The following is a 17,673-nucleotide window of genomic DNA, read 5'->3' on the forward strand; positions in this document are numbered from 1 at the left end:
AGGCCCGCCTGCAGGGGGAGCTCGCGGGGCTGCGAGCGCAGGGCGCAGGGCTGGTGGGCGGGCCCGCGGCTCCAGGGGGCGGGGAAAGGGGGCGGGGAAAGGGGAGCATCCGATGGGGGTCCAGGCCGGGCGCGCTGCGGGAGGCGTTGCACAGGCACCTGCTGATTACGAAGGGTCTGCTCTGCACCTGCCCACCCCTCTCCAAGCACAGGGCCGCCCTGGCACCGGAGGGTGACCCTCCACACCCCCCTCCCTGGTGGTGATACTCCTGCTACCTTTGCTCTCCTTGGAGAGGTACCACGGTCATAGCAAATCAGCCCGGCTTTGCCCTGCAGGGAGCTCTGTGGCCTGGCACACTGCCCACCTCCGGAGCCCCAGATTCTGCTGTCCGTGTTGGAAACGGCCCTGGGCTCAGGGCCCTACCGACTGGACCAAGGCAACGGGTGGGGTACACATAGGCCTACCCAGAGGGAGACCAGGAAGGCACACGTGGTGAAGGGGAGAAGCCGGTCTCACCACCCCAGCAGTCTCCACACAGGGCTGGGCAGGACAGCGAGCAGGCCCCCACCCCTGCAGACAGACAGGGAACACAGCAAGGCCGAGGGCAGGGCCCATCCCAGGGGCCCACTGGCCAGAGATTTTGACAGCCAAACTGTCCCCAGCTGTGAGTGGATCCGGTCTCCATGTATGAAATAGGTCAAAGCAAAGCTATTCGGGTTGAAATTGGGGCTGGGGGTTTCCAGAGCATCTTCCTGGGGCCCAGAGAAAGGAAATGGCATCCCTGGAACCAGGCAGAACATCACGCAGGCTCCACCCCCACTTCGAGCTCTGTGGGCCCACCTTGCGGAGCCCGCCACGCAGCGGGGCCTCCCCCTCACACGGCCCAAGGGGCAGTTCCCTTGTCCTGGAGGGGCTGCCTCAGCCCCACAGGAACAAGAACAGGGACAGGGATGTGTGGCAGGCCCACCCCGCTGCCTGCCACGGAGGGCGCCAGCCACGTTGTGGGCCCTGGGGTTCTAACACCCTCACAGCCCACTCCAGGGGCAGGCAAGATGGGGACTAGAGCGGGGAATATGGAGGCAATAGGGGAGGTTGGGGACAGCCTTTGCTGGGGTGACGATCTGGAGTCCGAGGCACCTAACCCTTTCCGCTCAGTGACCCCATCCACACAGTGGGAGAGCAGAAGTCCTGATGTGTGGGGCTGCTGAGGGCCTCAGCCGTGGTCCCCAGAGTCGGGTGGCTTCCCAAAGCTTCACTGGGGTGAGGATATGGATGTGTCCTTCTGCCCTGGCAGCCTGCCAGGCCGTGACCGAGAACCTCAGTGAGCATGCCTGGCCCTCCCTGGGCAGAGACCCTCACCGCCTGTCCCCTTGAGCAGGGGCTGGAAGCCGAGTGCGGGCACAGATGAAGGAGGAGCACAGGGACCGGCCCTCCCACCACAGTGCTGGCAGAGGTGTGGGAGAGGTGTGCCAACGTGGGCTCACCTGCACAAAGGGAACCAGACCCAGAAGGGCGGGCTTTCCCCACTCCTGGCTGCTCCAGGCAGCACGTGTGGCCAGGGTCTCTCGAGGCCGCCTCCGATACGGGAGATCCCTGAGCTGGCCGCCGCATCCCCTGCTCCCCGAGACCTGCAAAGACTGGCTTTGTGTGGGGCACGCTTATCTGGGCACTGTGGCCCAAGGGCAGAAGGGCCAGGGGACCAGAGAGCCCAGGCGTGGCCTCACCACCCCGAGTCATAGCCTATGGAGTGAAGGACAAGGTGGTGGGTGCCCTGAGCTCGCAGACTCTGGAGGAGAGAGGTGCCAGTGCGGGATGTGGGCACCAGTGAGGAGTGGAAGACAGAAGCCACCAGCCACAGCAGGAACAGCAAAGAGGGTGCTGCGTCTCAAGCATGAGCAGAACCCGGAGCAGCCAGGTCCCTGTGAGAGTGACAGCTGCCTTCGAAGCCCACCCTGTGCCCACCCCAGCCTCCGGCCCTAGCCTCTGGCCCCTCTCCAACAAGGACTGACCAACAGACCCCGTGGGAGAGCGGTGAGGCCCCACCAGGCAAGGGCACTGCTGGGCCTGGAACTGCCAGGAGGGTGTCTGCCCCACCGTGTGTCCCCAAGCAAGCATTGAACATCTGTCCTGGGGCAGGCCCTGGCCGCAGACACACACTGTCCAGCTGACATGGACTTGGGGACAAGTGGGTTTTCCAGAGGGGCGTGGCCAGGTCAGTGGGGTGGCAGTGGGGGCAGAGGCCCTGGGAACAGGACCGGGGTCGGGATGCAGACAGAGAGGCTAGCAGATCAAGACAGTCACTGGAAGTCACCGGCCAGCTGGTCCCTGCAGAGCCACCTGCCCTCCCAGGAGCCCCTACGGTCACAGGAATGCTGCTTGTCCTGGAGGGCGGGCCGGTTACAGAGCCTCTGAGCTAGGGGAGCCAAGGCCTCCGTGGCCTTTGCTGGGAGCAGTGGCCCGGCCACAGTGGCACTGCCCAGGGCAGCAGAGCCAGCTGGGGGCCCCCACAGCCCAGGTCGGGGAGGGGAGCAACAGCTAATGAGATCCAGGAGGTCAGCTGTGAGGGGCCCCCAAACCCATAAACCCTTTACTGGTGTCCCAGGAGGGGAAACCCGGATGTGGCCGTTTATTTATTTTGGATTTCACTTTTCTCTTTTCAACATGCACTTCCAGGAGTGTAGCTGGATTTTTAAAGAAACAGGACTTCCTTTTCCAGTGGACGTGGACTCTTTGTTTTTCTCATTGCTGAAGAAGAAAGGAGTCCTTATTTTTTGAAACTCTATCCTCCTATCACTGACCGCATAACTTTCCGGGCAAGATAGGGCCACCACGTCTCCTGGACTCTGTGGGACCAGCCCCGAGGGCGAGAGCACAGGGAAAGAAGACAGGGAAGGGAGGGCTGGCCTGGAGGGCCTCAGAGAGGCCGCCCCCGCCCGGCATAGGGGCCCACGGGGCAGGCGTAGCAGGGTAGCTGCGGGGGGCCTAGTTTGGAGAAGGGCCTGTGTTCTGATCCTGCCCCAGCTGCTGACGGGCCCATCGCCCGCCCAAGGACTTCCGGAAGGAGGCCGTCCATGTCAAGCACCCACAAGGCATGACCTGGGGCATCAGTTCCTTCCACCACAAGGATCACCCACAAGGGAAAAAAGGAGCCCCTACCAGCCTTCCCGTTGAAAATGCTTGCTTCCTCAATCTCTGATATTTAACCCCCTGTCCTGTGACTGGCATGGTGGGGAGGGTCACCAAGAAGGGCACTCTGCTTGGGCACTTTGCAGCTCCGAGGAAGACAGACAGTGGACAGAGACTTGCTGGGATGGGGTCAGTGAGTGGACAGGGCCTGGGAGCTGGCCGCGGGGGCCTGAGTGCCGGGGACCGAGGCTCCATGAGGCAGGGGGATGCCGGGAGGGGCAGGCCCAGGAGGCCACCCCAAGAGATGGAGCTAGTCCTGCCGGCTTGACACAGGCTGGCTCCTTGACCCTGTGCTCCTTCAGCCCCCTCCCTGCCTGCTCTCAGGGGACCCAGAGCCCTTTCCAGAGCCCTCGATGTGCTCCCCAGAGTGAAGGCTAGCCTGACCCCACACCCCTGCCACAAGGCCACCGCAAGTTCCGCCGTCTGGGCTCTTGCAGATGGAGCAGGAGATGCTGAGGAGGGAAGGGGACAGGGGACAGCCAGGGGCCGAGAAGGAACAAGGGCAGCAGGACGCGGACAGGGCCCTGAGGCCAGACCAGCAGCTGCAGGTCAGCTGGGCCAGTGGGGCTTCATGTGCCCTAGCCTGGGGGGTGGGCCAGGGCGGGTGCATCCAGGTGGTTGTGGGTCTCAGAAGGGTGCCCACACGCCCCCACAACCATGCCTACACAGGTGGGAAGGATGGGCTGGACCATCCCTACACTGGACAGAAAAGGAGACATGGCCCCAGACGACAATAGGGTCTACCAGGGTCACACCTCAAGTCCCAGGCAGAAGTAGAACCAGGACCCAGGGCTCCATGGACCCCTCCCAGTCTTCTCTCCGAGGCCCCGTGGCAGTGGTAGCATGGTCAGGGACCTCATGAGCCAAGGACAGACCAGAAGAGGGAGGCGTGTGGGAAGCACAGGGTCAGACAGGCCTATGGGCAAGTCCAGGGGCTGCCCCTGTGCATGTTGGGGGCATCTCCCCTTCCCCTGCTGGGCAGACCCCTACCTCTATGCAAGGAGTTGGCAAGTGGAGCAGGGGGCAAGAGTCAGCCTGTGAAGCCAGTGGGACCCCCCGGTCCAGCCAAGCAGAAACTAGGATGCCATTAAAACAGCTCTGAGGCCCACCCTGGCAGCCTAGGGAGGGCTCGAGGCCAGAGAAGGCCCAGGGGCTGAATGTGTGTGCTCACCCCTAGGTCTGCTTGCCAGTCCTGGGCTGGGGCCCGAGCCCGGCAGAGGGCAGTGAAGCCAGCTGGGGGCTAGATGAAGGAATAGCGGCCCTAAGGGGAGGGCAGGACACCTGCCCTGGGACTCCGTGCAGCTCTCAGGCAGGCGGGCAGCAGTGAGGTGCCCAGGTCCAGAGAGCGGAGCTGAAACCGGCCTGAGCCCCATGGCTCTGGGAACCAGCAGCCCAGCACCAGCGAGACCTGGCCCCGGAGGCCAAGCCGTGTCACAGGGTCCGGCTGCAGGCTGCACAGGCCCTGGAGAGCCGGGAGCCCACCACCCGTGGCTAGCGAAGGTCCTGGAGGAGCACGTGGGGCCAGACCTCTTTGTCCAGGCAGAGGGAGGGGTGCGGAGGGACCAGAATCCTGCAGTGGCACCCGCAACCTAAGGCCGTCCGGCAGTGGGATCCCGGCACTGCAGCCCGTGGGCTACAACCAACCCGGGACTCTCACACTTCCATCCGGTCACTCCCCCCGCTCACTGAGGGGCAGAGCGAGGATCCTAGGACAGGTCACCACCCTCTCTGTGCCCTTAAGAGGAGTGGTGGTGACAGTTCCTGACTCAGAGGTCACTGCATTTAAGTGTCCAGCAGCACCTGGAACATGGCAGTTGGAGCAAAGCTGGTCCCTGCACCTGTCCTTCAGAGTCACGAGGGGAGAACAGTGGCATATGTGGCCTTGGGTGTGGACCCGCTCTGCCCCCCTCCCCGCCACGCAGCTGTTGGGGCTGACCCTCGGGCTCTGAGCCATCAGGCACCTGGGAGCCCCCTGTCAAAACCCTCGTTTTACAGCTGAGGGAACTGAGACCCAGAAAGGTAAAGTGACTACCCAGTGTCACCCCCAAGTTAGTGTCCCTAACCCACCGAGCCCCATTTGCCAACCGTGAAGCCAAGGAGCATGTATTTCCTTATCGCCCTGAGCGCTTTCGCGGCCTGCGTGGAGCGGGGGGTCTGTCCACTGCAGGCGTGCGGGTCCCTCAGTCCCTAGGACCCGCACGCGTGGTTGGCGTCCCCATCTGGCAGCTGGCGAGCCTGCCCTCCTGCCTGATGTTTCTCTCCCACACACGCCCCCTCCCCTCAGCAGCCACAGAGCTCTGCACACCCCGTGCCGGGGGGTCCTGGCCGCGGGGCCTGCCCACCCCACCCGAGCTCCTGCCCTGTCCCCAGGTGGTCAGTCTGAAGAAGCAGCTGGACCAGGAGGTGCCTCGGCGGCAACGAACCCGCCTCGGCCAGGCTTCCCAGGCCAAACAGTGAGCCCTGCTGCAGAATGCCCCCGGGCGGCCTGCCCACCACAGCCGTGACCAGCCAGGGGCAGCGGAGCCCCCGCCAGGAACACAGAGGCCTCGTGCCGTCCTGAGAGCGTGGTGCGGGCAGCCACGGCCCGGAGCCCACCACTCCTTCCCCAGGGGCCCTGTGTCAGAGGCACCCTGCGACCACTGAGCACAGAGCTCCTCCCGGCCCTTGGGACCCCGGCTCCAGGACGCCCCTCGGCCACGCCCCCCGCTGCACGGAGCCCCCACAGCCCGCACCCGGCCTGGCACTGCTTCTGCTCAGGATGCGCTGATCTGGGCAGACCCTGGTAGCCAGGCCCCGTCCGGCCAGCCTCCGTGGCCACAGGCTGCATTCCATGCCCTCAGCTCTATAAACACGGGGAAACACGTGGAACATGTTTCCACCAACTGGAGCCAAAAACATAATGTCCTGCGAGGCCCAGCCACCACTTCCCTCCGTCCAGAGGCCGCGGGACCTTCTGTATCCAGGAACTGCAGGCCCGTCCCAGTGGCAGGTGGCTGGAAATGACTCAGAAGCAAGTCCCTGTGACTCCCTGGCCACAAGAAGTGCCGGCCTGTGAAAGTTAGAGCGCTCCTGAGCCTCCCACTTCTCCAGCTTATAAACTCTGGGAAATTCCTGCGGGAACCCAGCCCGTTTGCTGCGGAGACCGAGGCCGCCATCTCGGGCCTCGGAGGGGCTCACCTGTCGGCATTTTTACTCACGCCCCCATTAACACTGGTCAGAGTGACTTGCTCTCCTGTCTGAACGGCCTCTCCTGTTTTGTAAGTGGCGCATTCACAGTGTGGGGGTCAGCGGACCGTGCGGGGCGCTCCTGCAGGCACGGGAGCTGGCTGCCCTCCAGGCCGTGGGAAGGGCCACGGGCCCGTGGAGCCCACCTCAGCGCGGGCACCGCACCCAACAGACTGTCCCATCCGACTTGGCCTTCCGCGTGAACACAGCAACGGCATGAGCGCGTGTGGTGAAGTGTGCAAAAGCAGGGGCTAGAGAGAGATCGGCCACGGGCTTCCCGCTCTGCCCGGTTATCGGTGGCTGGGTTGAGAAGGATTCTGAAGTTCAGCTCAGGCTCAGAGGGGAAGAGCAGGGTGATCGTTAACAACGGTCGCTGTGGGCAGAGGGGCTGTTGGCGCTGGCGTCTGCACCTGACACCGGCCAGTGAGGGCGGATCACAACCAGGGGAGGGGAGCAGGTGGGCGCACCCCTCCTGATGGAGAGCGTCCTGGCGGGCGGGGGGTGGTGTGGGGGAAAGGACAAGAAGCTGGAGATGCGAGTGTGTGGGCGCTTTCCTCTCTGCCTGCCCGTGGCACCCTGGACTGTCACACATGCCACCCCTGGGGACTGAAGCTCCCAGCCCAGAAGAGCTACCTGATAAATGCTCATGGGTGAGAGGGGGTGCCCTGCAGATGCCAAACAGGTCAGGGTGGGTCCTCGGTGTTCAAATGAAAGCCCCCCGGAACCCGCCGGCATACTCTGTGGCGATGTCTGTGTTTTCCCCACATGCACATGGGGAACATTCAAAGCGCCTGTGAGACCTCCGAGACGTGTGTATTTTAACAAATAGTTTGGTCCATTGAAATGCTATTTCTGTTTATTCAACATAAAGCCATATACTTAGGAAAAAAGATTTTCCTAATGGAAGTAAATTGGTGTTTTCTTAAGCATCTCCAGCAGGGCGCTGACAATTCCCATGGACCCTGAGGAACCTGGCTCTGTCCCCCCAGCGGCTCCCTGGGGCGCCCATTGACAGGTGAGGAGAAGATGGGGCCTCTACAAGGCCTTGCTTCTGGACCAAGGCCACGGGGCAAGAGGTCAGGTGAGGCCCAGAGGCCCCAAGCCCATGCGACCAGTGAGGTTGCAGGCACAGTGTCCCGTTTACCGGAGGACAGAGACGGGCTGGGGGCACCGAGCAAGGTGAGGCCCAGTACCTGGGCTGCTGGAGCCCTGCTGGGCATCCCCCTGTCCTCACACACACCACCCACCCCACCCTCCTGGAGGTGAGGTCCAGGGAGAAGGGCCTGGGGGGGCAGGCTGAGCGTGCAGGAGGGGGGCCTGGACGGCTACCCATGCCCTCCCTGGAATCCGAGGGGACAGGCCACCCTGCGTGGAGGCCTCCAGCCTGGAAGAAGCCCAGCGGCCCCAGAATCCGTCCCCTCCCGCTGTGCAATCCTGGACAGGCTCTCTGGCCTCAGTTTCCTGTAAAATGGGGCAACTCCACCCCAGAGGGGCATGGTGAGTCCTCTATGAGATACGGCCCAGATTGGCAGCCATCATGAGCTCTCGGCGACTGGGGGCGGCACCATCACCCTGTGGCCCCTGTGGGTGGGGACCGCCAGCCATCTAGAGCAACAGCCTTCCCAGGAGTCAGAGAACAGGCCCTGCGCGCACAGCAGGGTGGGGGCGAGTGAAGGAGGGGCGCAGGAGAGCCATAGAGAAAACGCCACTCTGGGAGCCCGAGGGAGGCCATGATTCCCACAGCACAGGCCACGCCGGAGAGGGTGAAGGACACCCTGAGGGGACAGGCCCCAGCCCCCGCAGCTCCCTGGCTTTTGAAGGGACAGAGGTCTCCACTGGGACACAGCTGGAGCAGGAAATGGGCCCCAGGACCAAGGAGGCCAGCTGGAACCAGGGTCATTGATATTCGGGCTTCTAAAACATTAATATTTTTCAAATAACTGCAAATAAGAGTTTTAACAAAAAAATGTATAAAAAGAAAACCACCAACAACCATAACCCATCAGTGCAGACCCTAAAACCGGAGCACTTCCTCTGGCTCCGTGCAAGCCCGGGCCGGGTGCCTTCTGTGCCGTGCACACTGCGTCATCACATACTCTTGCTGAGGACTCGTAGTCGGCACTTTACCATTAGGTTTTTCCCACGTCATTAAAAATGCCACAGAAGCCTGATTTCATCAGCCGCCAAACCTCCCAGTGAAGGGACAGGCCATGGGCCGCCTGAGTGCCCCTCTGTGGCGGCTGTCCCTGGCGGCTGTGGAACAGTCGGGAAGAGGAGTCTTGGCCCTGTGCGCCGGGGGAAGACCGATGAGGCTGCCTGTTGGCAGAACAAGGTGTCTCTCATCACCCGAAGGGAAGAGAGAGCCCAAACCTGAGCCCCCCTCTCATCATTTTTGGCCTCTCCCTGCCGATTCTCCAGCTCAAAGTGTTTCTAATTCCTCTCTGTTTTTTAAAAAATAGAGCAGCAGTGAATATCCCAGGAAGTAAATGTTAAACCCCATTCTGGTCATTTCCCTAAGATCAAGAGCAGAAGTCCCGTCATGGGTGTCCAGGTGTGTGGGGGCGCTCAGAGTCTGTGGCCCTTTGCCGCACATAGGGGGAGAAGCCAAGTGGGCCCAGGACTCAAGGACTGTCCCTTCGTGTGAGGAGTGCTGCGCCCCTCTCGGCCTCAGTGGACCAGCTGTGCCAAGACCCCATCCAGCCTCACAGTGTAATAACCAGGTCGGTTGGGCTTCCATGGGAGCTGGACTCGACCTGCCCCTCCGGGCCCTATCACTTCCTAGCCTTGCTCCCGGAGCAGGCGGGGGGTTTACCTGAGGCAGGGTTTCTGGTTTCACATCCGTGGAAGAACCAGCCGCTGCCCCTGGAGAGAGAGATGTGGGAAGTACAGCCAGTCAGGTTCTGCCACTATGGCCCCACTCGGAGCCATGTCAGGGTGCCCTACCCCAGCCCTGTAGGGACCCGCCAAGCAGGCCAGGTGCATTGAGGGGAAGGACACTCCCCACCTTGCCCTGAATGGAGCCCCACGTCCTGGGATATCCTGAGGTCGACTCCAGGCTCCAGGGCTCCCCCATCTAAATTACACACACACTCGGGCCCTAAACTAAAATGTCACAGGCCTGTTGGGGAGGCTCAGATTTCCTGGCCGCGGAATATGAGCCTGCTTGATAAAACGATTTTGGTTTTGATAAATGTGGACTTTCTGTGGCAGAGACAAAGGCGCCCTTGAGTCCAGAGGGGAACCCTAAAACGGCACATTGCTGAAAAGTATTTCCTGATAATATTTTTAGCACCTGAAAAAAAAAATCAAAATATTTTTCCATCTTTTTTTGCCTGTGGAGTTGTCGGTGGGGGGTTGTTTTGTTTGGGGTTTTTTTTTGAAAGGTAATGCCCAGCAGTTGTGGGGCCTCATGTTAACCCCCAGTCTCCCAGACCAGGTACAAACTGGCCCAGCGTGAAGGCTGCAAAGAAGCAGCGAGGCATGGGCCCCAGGTAAGCTTGGCCTCACTGGGGGCCAGGACCCAAGGGTCGGCCTGTGGCTGGCTCCCCCCTCGTCCCACAAGCACCTGCTCTCTGGGGTGGGGCCCAGGCCTGAGCATTTCACGAAGCCACCCAGGGGATGCCCTTGTGTGGCCTGGTTGGCACACCCTGTCTAGGCCAACCACTGCCACCATGTCTGGAGAACGGTCCTTTTCTGGCTACATCTAGTGGACACTACCGTGTTCCCACGGGTATGCTGGGCCCTGGGGCAGCCCTGCTCCCTACGAGCCCCAGGCGGACCCAAACCTAGCCCCGAGACAGCCTTGACTAGGTTCCCCTGACGCATGCGCTCAGGAGAAGGTGCTGAAGAGGTCCACGTGGGCATGTGTGCACAGTTGTGTCTGTGAGCAAGTGTGTGTGAGCACATGTGACCGAGCATGTGTGTGTGGATGTGTGAACACTGTGTCCATGTGCGAGAGTGTGCATGCACGTGTGCATGAAAGCAAACGCAAGCAAGTGTGAACGTGCCCTTCCTCCCCAGGTTCTTGCCGGGAGCTGTGTGACCTGGAGATTCTGTTCCCAGCACAGCCCGGCCATCAGACGTCATCTCTGACTTTTGTCCTCCAAAGATGGGAGGCCTTGACCTTTCTCATCCTTCACTGAAACACACAGTCATCCTGCTGTCCTGGGGGTCCCCAGGGCAGGAGCCTGGCCCCAGAGCTGCCCCTCTCACAGCCGAGGTCAGCAGAACTAGAGAGAAGTTTTGGGGGAACTTGCTCTCGGGGTGGTGCCAGTGTGAGGTAGGCCCCAGCTGTGGCTGCCTCCTGAAATTCTGAGTCTGCCCTGATTCTAGCCTACACCTGTAACCGCAGAGTCAAACCGTCGCCCTCCGAAGCCCTGCCCGCTGTTTCTTCAAAATCACACTAAAGTTCCTAGCTAACTGCAAAACAACGCTCGCTCACTGAAGACGTTTTAGGACATACAGAAACACGCGGAGTCAGACACGAAAGCTCCCGGAAACTCAGCGCTAGTGATGGCTCTGCCTGCTCATCTTCGGTGGGTGCGCCGTTGTCTTCAGGGGCTCCGCGCTTGGCTCGCAGGGGGGACAAATGCTCAGAACAAGGTGTGAGGTCAGTTGTCCCAGAGGCGGGAGAAGAGCTGGAATGGCCACGAGCTGGGGACACAGAATCCAGATTGTGGGCTCTGGAAGTTCTATGCCATATCCACCAGGCCCAGGAGCAGCTTGCCCCCTGGCCACGTGGACCTGTCTTCCCCCACTGACAGCCACCAACCCAGGAGTCTGCTGGAGATTCTCTTGCTGTGAGGTGCCCTTTGGACCCTGAACCCGTCAGGAAACCTCCCTGAGATTTCTCCTGATGTGGCTGTGCACAGTGCAAACACCTTATCTAGTGCCCTAAAGTCCCCCAGGCCAGGGACCCTCGCAACTAGATGGGACCCTCACCCCCAGGGCCCGGAGCAAATAAGAGTCCACAGGCTCAGAACTCAGGGAGCTGCATGGTGCTGGCCTCCGGGGGACTGGCCCCCTTCCACAAGGGTATCCAGGCACTGTTAAGCGGGAGTGGCCCCTACTGACGACACTGCAGGGGGTGACCGGGTCCCCTGGCAGGGCAGCCACCCAGACCCAAGATCTCAGGCAGGCCTTAGGATCTGTCCCAGAACTGCCCTGTGAGCAAGTCGCCTCCTCTGGGCCTGCCCTAGTCTGGAGACTAGGGACCCACAGAGGAGGACGGTCCCGGCCGCAGGACGCTCGTCCGCGAAGCGCTCACCTCACCAAAGCAAGGGACCAGAGAGCCGCACCTCCCCGCCAGCGCTGGCCCAGCCGGGCGCGTCTCCAGCGCCCCCGCCCTCCCGCGGGGCCTGGCGCTTTAAGAGCGGTTTTATTTGCATGACCCCGCCCAGGCCCCGCCCAGGCCCGGTGACCGCCCGGCTGGATATTTAAATCGCGGCCCCTGGGGCGGGGCCAGCCCTGAGCGCGGTCCCGCCCGGCGCCTTCCTTCGCGGTGCGGCGACCCGAGCGCCGCCCGGCCAAGCGCGCGGAACCCCACCGACGGCGCGCCGCGCTCCTCGCACCCCGCCCGGCCCCTCCTGCTGCAGCCCCGCACGGGCCGCCAAGCCCTCGGTCCCCCTGCGTCCTCGCTCTGTCCCCGCTGCGTCCCCGCTCTGTCCCCGCTGCGCCCCCGCTGCGCCCCCGCTGCGCCCCCGCTCCGGCCCCGCTCGGGCCCCGCCGTGCTCTGCTGCGTCCCCGCCGCCGATCCCCGGCGATGCAGCGCGGCGCCGCCTGGGCGCTGCTCTTGGCCGCGACCCTGGGGCTCGGGGTGCGCGGGGTGCGCGGCGCGGTGGCCCTCGCCGACTTCTACCCGTTCGGCGCGGAGCGTGGCGACGCTGTCACCCCCAAGCAGGACGACGGCGGCTCCGGGCTGCGGCCGCTCTCCGTGCCCTTCCCGTTCTTCGGCGCCGAGCACTCTGGACTCTACGTGAGTAACCTCGAGCCGCGGGGGCGCCGGGGAGGGCGCTGCGCCCCGCCGCTGCCCGCCGCCCCGACTCCCGCCGCCGCCGCCGCCGCCAGCAACTTGGCACCGCGGCGGCCAGAGGTGGAATGAGGACAGCGCTTCCTCCCTCCGGCGGCCAAGGCCGGACAGCGGCCCGCGGGAGAGGCGGGCGGGGGTGGGGTTCGAGCTGCAGCCGGGCCACCTGGGCGAGGGGAGAGCGGCGCGCCCCGGCCCGGCCTCATCCGCCTGGAGCTTGGGCAGCGTGCGCGGACCGCGTCTGCCCAGAGACCGGTCCCCAGCGCGGTGGCTGGAGTCCTGGTCAGAAACAGCAGTGTGGCAGCAGCCACGTGCTTCCCGGGTCCTCAGTTTCCCGAGTCGGGCACCTGACCCTTTCAATTCCTCCCTGGGCCTGCTAAGGGCTCATCCTCTCTCCTGGACACTGAGGCCCCGCCCCCAGTTGACACCTGAGGCCCCCTGCCAGGGGACTGGGACCCCCTGCCCAGGCAGTCAGGGCAGGTCCTGCTTCTCTGCAGACCACCTCCTGGGTGTGGTGGCTGGGGGTAGTGTCCCCTCTGGCCATTGTCTCCCTTTCTCCCTTCCTCGGAGCTGGTCACTCAGGCCCATGTCCCAGACAGGACTCCCAGGGGGAGCTCTGGGGCCCAGGACTCAGGACAGCAGAAACTGCTCGGGCTGAAGAACAAGGCCTGAGGGCTGGTTCTGCGTCTGCTGCTCCCAGTGGGGGACACGGGGCCACAAAGGGCATGAAACGTTACGTCTCAGCACTGCACTGCACCTTTACTGTGGGAGGGCCCCTGGCACTGGCACCCACCATCCCCTGAACCGAGGCTAGAAAAGTGTTGGGCCAGCCTGATGGTACCTCCCCTTACCTGTAACACCGTCACCCCAACCATGACCTCGGCCACTTTCAACACCATCTACCACCACTGTCGTCAGCCCACATGAGCACCACCCCCTGCACGCCCCCATCCACGTGGCCACCTGCTCCGTCAGCTCTCTCCTCCCCACCACCTTCAAGGCCACCTCCACCACCACTCACACATCTTTTGCACCATGGACATCCTTACCCAGCTCTGTCCGAGTGGCCTCCGCCAACGTCATGTGCTCCCTCCACCAGTGGCCGCGGCGGCACAGCCTGGCAGCTGCCTCTCCCCACGCCTGTGCGGGACATCTTCTGCACCTCGGCAACAGCATGGGGTAGTGGCAGTGGTGGGAGGGGCAAGCGTCCTCTCTGTAGATGCCACCCTGATGAGAGATTCCCCCCACCCCCCGGCCGGGACTGACCTCCAGGAGTACGTGGTGGACAGCGTAGAGCCGTGCTCAGGGTCTGCAGGGACCAGAGGGGGTCCTTGCATTTTAGAAATGGGACAGCTCAGCTTGGCTCCATTTTCACAGAACACCGTTAAAATATTCTGTAAGCTTCTGGGCCAGGCTCAGCCTTCCCATCAAAGTTGCAGGAGAAAATATTATTAAAATGGTTGACCCTCTTCATATCCTCACCAAAAAGATCTACCCTTGCCAAAACCCCCAGGAGAAATGGCTCTAACGTGGAAAGATCTACTAGGAAAACAAATCGTTTCATCAGAAACAAACATTATAGCCGCTAACAAAACATATGCCTCCATAAAAACTTTTTCCTGAAACAAAGAGAGTATCGGAAAAACACTTGCCCGTGTGGACACAGTGGGCACGCTGTGCCTTCTCTTTCTTCAGGGAGAAAGACAGTGGAATTCCTGAGGGAGCAGTGCCCAGACAGAGGCCGGACAGGACGGTGAAGGCGCTGCGGTCATGGAGGAGCAGGGCGGGGTGGGAGGCAGGTTATAATCAAAGCTAAGTGAGAGAAGGGAAGGTGTTTATTCCACAGCACGTGATCTGGCCAGTGCCTCCCGTGCCCACCGGGTGCCTGCGCCTGGCCGATCAGAGGGCAGGTGGGGAAACTGACGCTCAGAATGCATATTCCAGGGCCTTTAGACCACTCTGTCCAGCTGCCTCCTTACCCTTCCATCTCAAACGTAGTGGCACCCAAAAAGAGAAGTCCTGCTTCCTCCCTGGACACACTGTCGCCTTTTGATGCTTCCCTCCTTTCCTTTGTCGCCTCATTGTCAGAGCCTCGGAAACACATCCCAGCATCTGCACAGGCACAGCCCTGGGCCTGGCCACTGTCCCCACTCATTAGGATGTATGTAGGTGCCCCCTTGCAGGCCTTGTCTCCTGGCCCTGCGCCTCGAGCCTGTCTGTAGGAGCGCTGCCCAACATGAATGAGATCCTGACTCTCCGTTCAGCCCTTAACTGCCGCTGGCCTCGAGGCTGCCCTCCAGCCCCTCTGCTCCAGCCACACAGAGCAGGCCACGCTCAGTGGTGGTGCTTGCTGTTGTTGTGGCCGGGGGCTCTTCCCCAGACATGCAGGTCTCGACAAGGGCCCCCCACTCCCCTCCCCCAACCCTGTCCCCTGTGCTCGCCCCTGACCCCACCTTGGTTGTTTCCTTGCCTGGTGTGCTCCTCCTGCCTGTGGACCTGTGTCCTACAAGCCGCATCAGCATGAACTCATAGCACATATAAATGTGTGTGTGTGTGTGTTCGCGCATGCGCACGGACACTGCACCTGTGTGTGTGTGTGTGCACGGATGCTGCACCTGTGTGTGTGTGCGCGCACACGTGGACGCTGCACCTGTGTGTGTGTGTGTGTGCACGGACACTGCACCTGTGTGTGTGTGTGCACGGACGCTGCACCTGTGTGTGTGTGTGTGTGCACGGACGCTGCACCTGTGTGTGTGTGTGCACGGACGCTGCACCTGTGTGTGTGTGTGTGTGTGCACGGACGCTGCACCTGTGTGTGTGTGTGCACGGATGCTGCACCTGTGTGTGTGTGTGCACGGATGCTGCACCTGTGTGTGTGTGTGTGTGCACACGTGGACGCTGCACCTGTGTGTGTGTGTGTGCACGGACGCTGCACCTGTGTGTGTGTGTGTGCATGTACCGACACTGCACCTGTGTGTGTGTGTGTGTGCACCGACGCTGCACCTGTGTGTGTGTGTGTGCATGTACCGACACTGCACCTGTGTGTGCACACGTGGACACTGCACCTGTGTGTGTGTGCACGCACGGACGCTGCACCTGTGTGTGTGTGTGTGTGTGTGCACGGACGCTGCACCTGTGTGTGTGTGTGCACGGACGCTGCACCTGTGTGTGTGTGTGCACGGATGCTGCACCTGTGTGTGTGTGTGTGCACACGTGGACGCTGCACCTGTGTGTGTGTGTGCACGGACGCTGCACCTGTGTGTGTGTGTGCACGGACGCTGCACCTGTGTGTGTGTGTGCACGGACGCTGCACCTGTGTGTGTGTGTGTGCACACGTGGACGCTGCACCTGTGTGTGTGTGTGTGCACGGACGCTGCACCTGTGTGTGTGTGTGTGCACGGACGCTGCACCTGTGTGTGTGTGTGTGCGCGCACACGTGGACGCTGCACCTGTGTGTGTGTGTGCACGGACGCTGCACCTGTGTGTGTGTGTGCACGGATGCTGCACCTGTGTGTGTGTGTGCACGGATGCTGCACCTGTGTGTGTGTGTGTGCACACGTGGACGCTGCACCTGTGTGTGTGTGTGTGTGTGCACGGACGCTGCACCTGTGTGTGTGTGTGTGTGTGCATGTACCGACACTGCACCTGTGTGTGTGTGTGTGTGTGCACCGACGCTGCACCTGTGTGTGTGTGTGTGTGCATGTACCGACACTGCACCTGTGTGTGCACACGTGGACACTGCACCTGTGTGTGTGTGTGTGTGTGCACCGACACTGCACCTGTGTGTGCACACGTGGACACTGCACCTGTGTGTGTGTGCACGCACGGACGCTGCACCTGTGTGTGTGTGTGTGTGTGTGCACGGACGCTGCACCTGTGTGTGTGTGTGTGTGTGCATGTACCGACACTGCACCTGTGTGTGTGTGTGTGTGCACCGACGCTGCACCTGTGTGTGTGTGTGTGTGCACTGACGCTGCACCTGTGTGTGCACACGTGGACACTGCACCTGTGTGTGTGTGCACGCATGGACGCTGCACCTGTGGGTGTGTGTGTGTGCTCTCGTGCGCGTGCACGGACGCATTTCCTGGCTCTGTCCACTCGGGGAAATGGAAGCTACGATACCGCATAGCACTGAGCACTCTCCTGGCGCTGAGCTCCTGGTTGCCAAACGTCAGTCTCCCTGGGAGGAACTAGGGCTCTATGGAGACAACACGGCCCAGGCAGGGAAAGTGCAAGATGACCCTGGGAATCAAGAGCATGAAGAAGTAAGACGTGCTCCAAAATGGTCAGGATGTGGCAGGAGGATACAGAGGCCATCAGAGGGGCTCTCTGGCCATACAGGGACAATCTGAGCATGAGAAGAATAGTAGCAGTAGGTTTTCATCCATCAGGTGAACAGGGAACCAGGGAGCTCGCGCTGGTAGAAGTCAACAAGTGATTACATGTGTGAATAAGGGGAAGGAGTGTGGGCAGGACCGCGTCAAACTTCCCTTTCCTGACTTGGGCTCCATGCGTGTGCTTCCAGCAGAGTGTCCTTGGTCGTGGGTAGAGGTGATCATGTCTGCCCCTTGCTCTCAAGCAGCTCGGGAAACACTGTGTGCAGACAGACAGACAAGGCGAGAGCCCGCACCCAGGGCACATCTGAGCGGCGGGTAGGTGTGGCTGGAGTAGGAAGACGCTCCTTGCTGTGCTCTTGCCGTTTTCCTGTCTGTGAAAGCAGAGTGAATGCCTGAATGTTCTCCCGCTGAGAACAGGCTTCTGTGTGTTTTCACCTGCAACTTTGATGGGAAAGCTGAGCCTGGTCCCAGAGCACCTGGACACGTGCCCGGCCCCCGGGAGGCCAGCCTGGCCAGCTGGGAATGAGTCTGGAGTCCCTGCCCCTTAGCTCTCTGCATGAAGCCAGAGCTCTGAGCTAGAAGTGATGCACTCACCAAACCCTGTCCCTCCAGATAGCTCACCGCCAGCACCGGGAGGATTCATTCCGCACGGACTTGTGCATTCATTCTCTCCAAACCTCAGCCGAGCCCTTGCACTGAGGCAAGAGCTACCGGCGGTGTTTTGGTTTTAGTATTAAAATCATTTCTGGGGGCACTGGGGGGACTCTGTCAGTTAAGCGTCAACTCTTGGTTTTGGCTCAGGTCGTGATCTCAGGGTCGTGGGATCGAGCCCCGCACCAGGCTCTGTGCTCAGCATGGAGTCTGCTTGAGATTCTCTCTCCCTTTCCCCTGCCCCTCCTC

General features: G+C 61.7%; 2 protein-coding genes across 8 annotated transcripts in view; both read left to right on the forward strand.

The window, feature by feature from the left end:
* CROCC2 (ciliary rootlet coiled-coil, rootletin family member 2) overlaps positions 1–7,322 on the forward strand; it is a 64,868-nt gene extending 57,546 nt beyond the window's left edge. The window contains exon 29 of the mRNA XM_087861062.1: positions 5,557–7,322. Coding sequence (XP_087717188.1) covers positions 5,557–5,643 — 87 coding nt within the window. The 3' untranslated portion in view covers positions 5,644–7,322. The remainder of the gene's footprint in view (positions 1–5,556) is intronic.
* A 4,558-nt stretch (positions 7,323–11,880) lies between these two features.
* The window catches only part of SNED1 (sushi, nidogen and EGF like domains 1), an 85,152-nt gene continuing 79,359 nt past the window's right edge, over positions 11,881–17,673 (forward strand). For all 7 annotated transcript variants that reach the window (XM_045795875.2, XM_045795874.2, XM_045795877.2 and 4 more), the window contains exon 1: positions 11,881–12,385. In XM_045795875.2, coding sequence (XP_045651831.2) covers positions 12,173–12,385 — 213 coding nt within the window. In that variant the 5' untranslated portion in view covers positions 11,881–12,172. The remainder of the gene's footprint in view (positions 12,386–17,673) is intronic.

Source organism: Ursus americanus, chromosome 1, assembly GCF_024610735.1.
Source record: "Ursus americanus isolate L20-20 chromosome 1, mUrsAme1.1.p, whole genome shotgun sequence".
Classification (NCBI taxonomy): Eukaryota; Metazoa; Chordata; class Mammalia; order Carnivora; family Ursidae; genus Ursus; species Ursus americanus.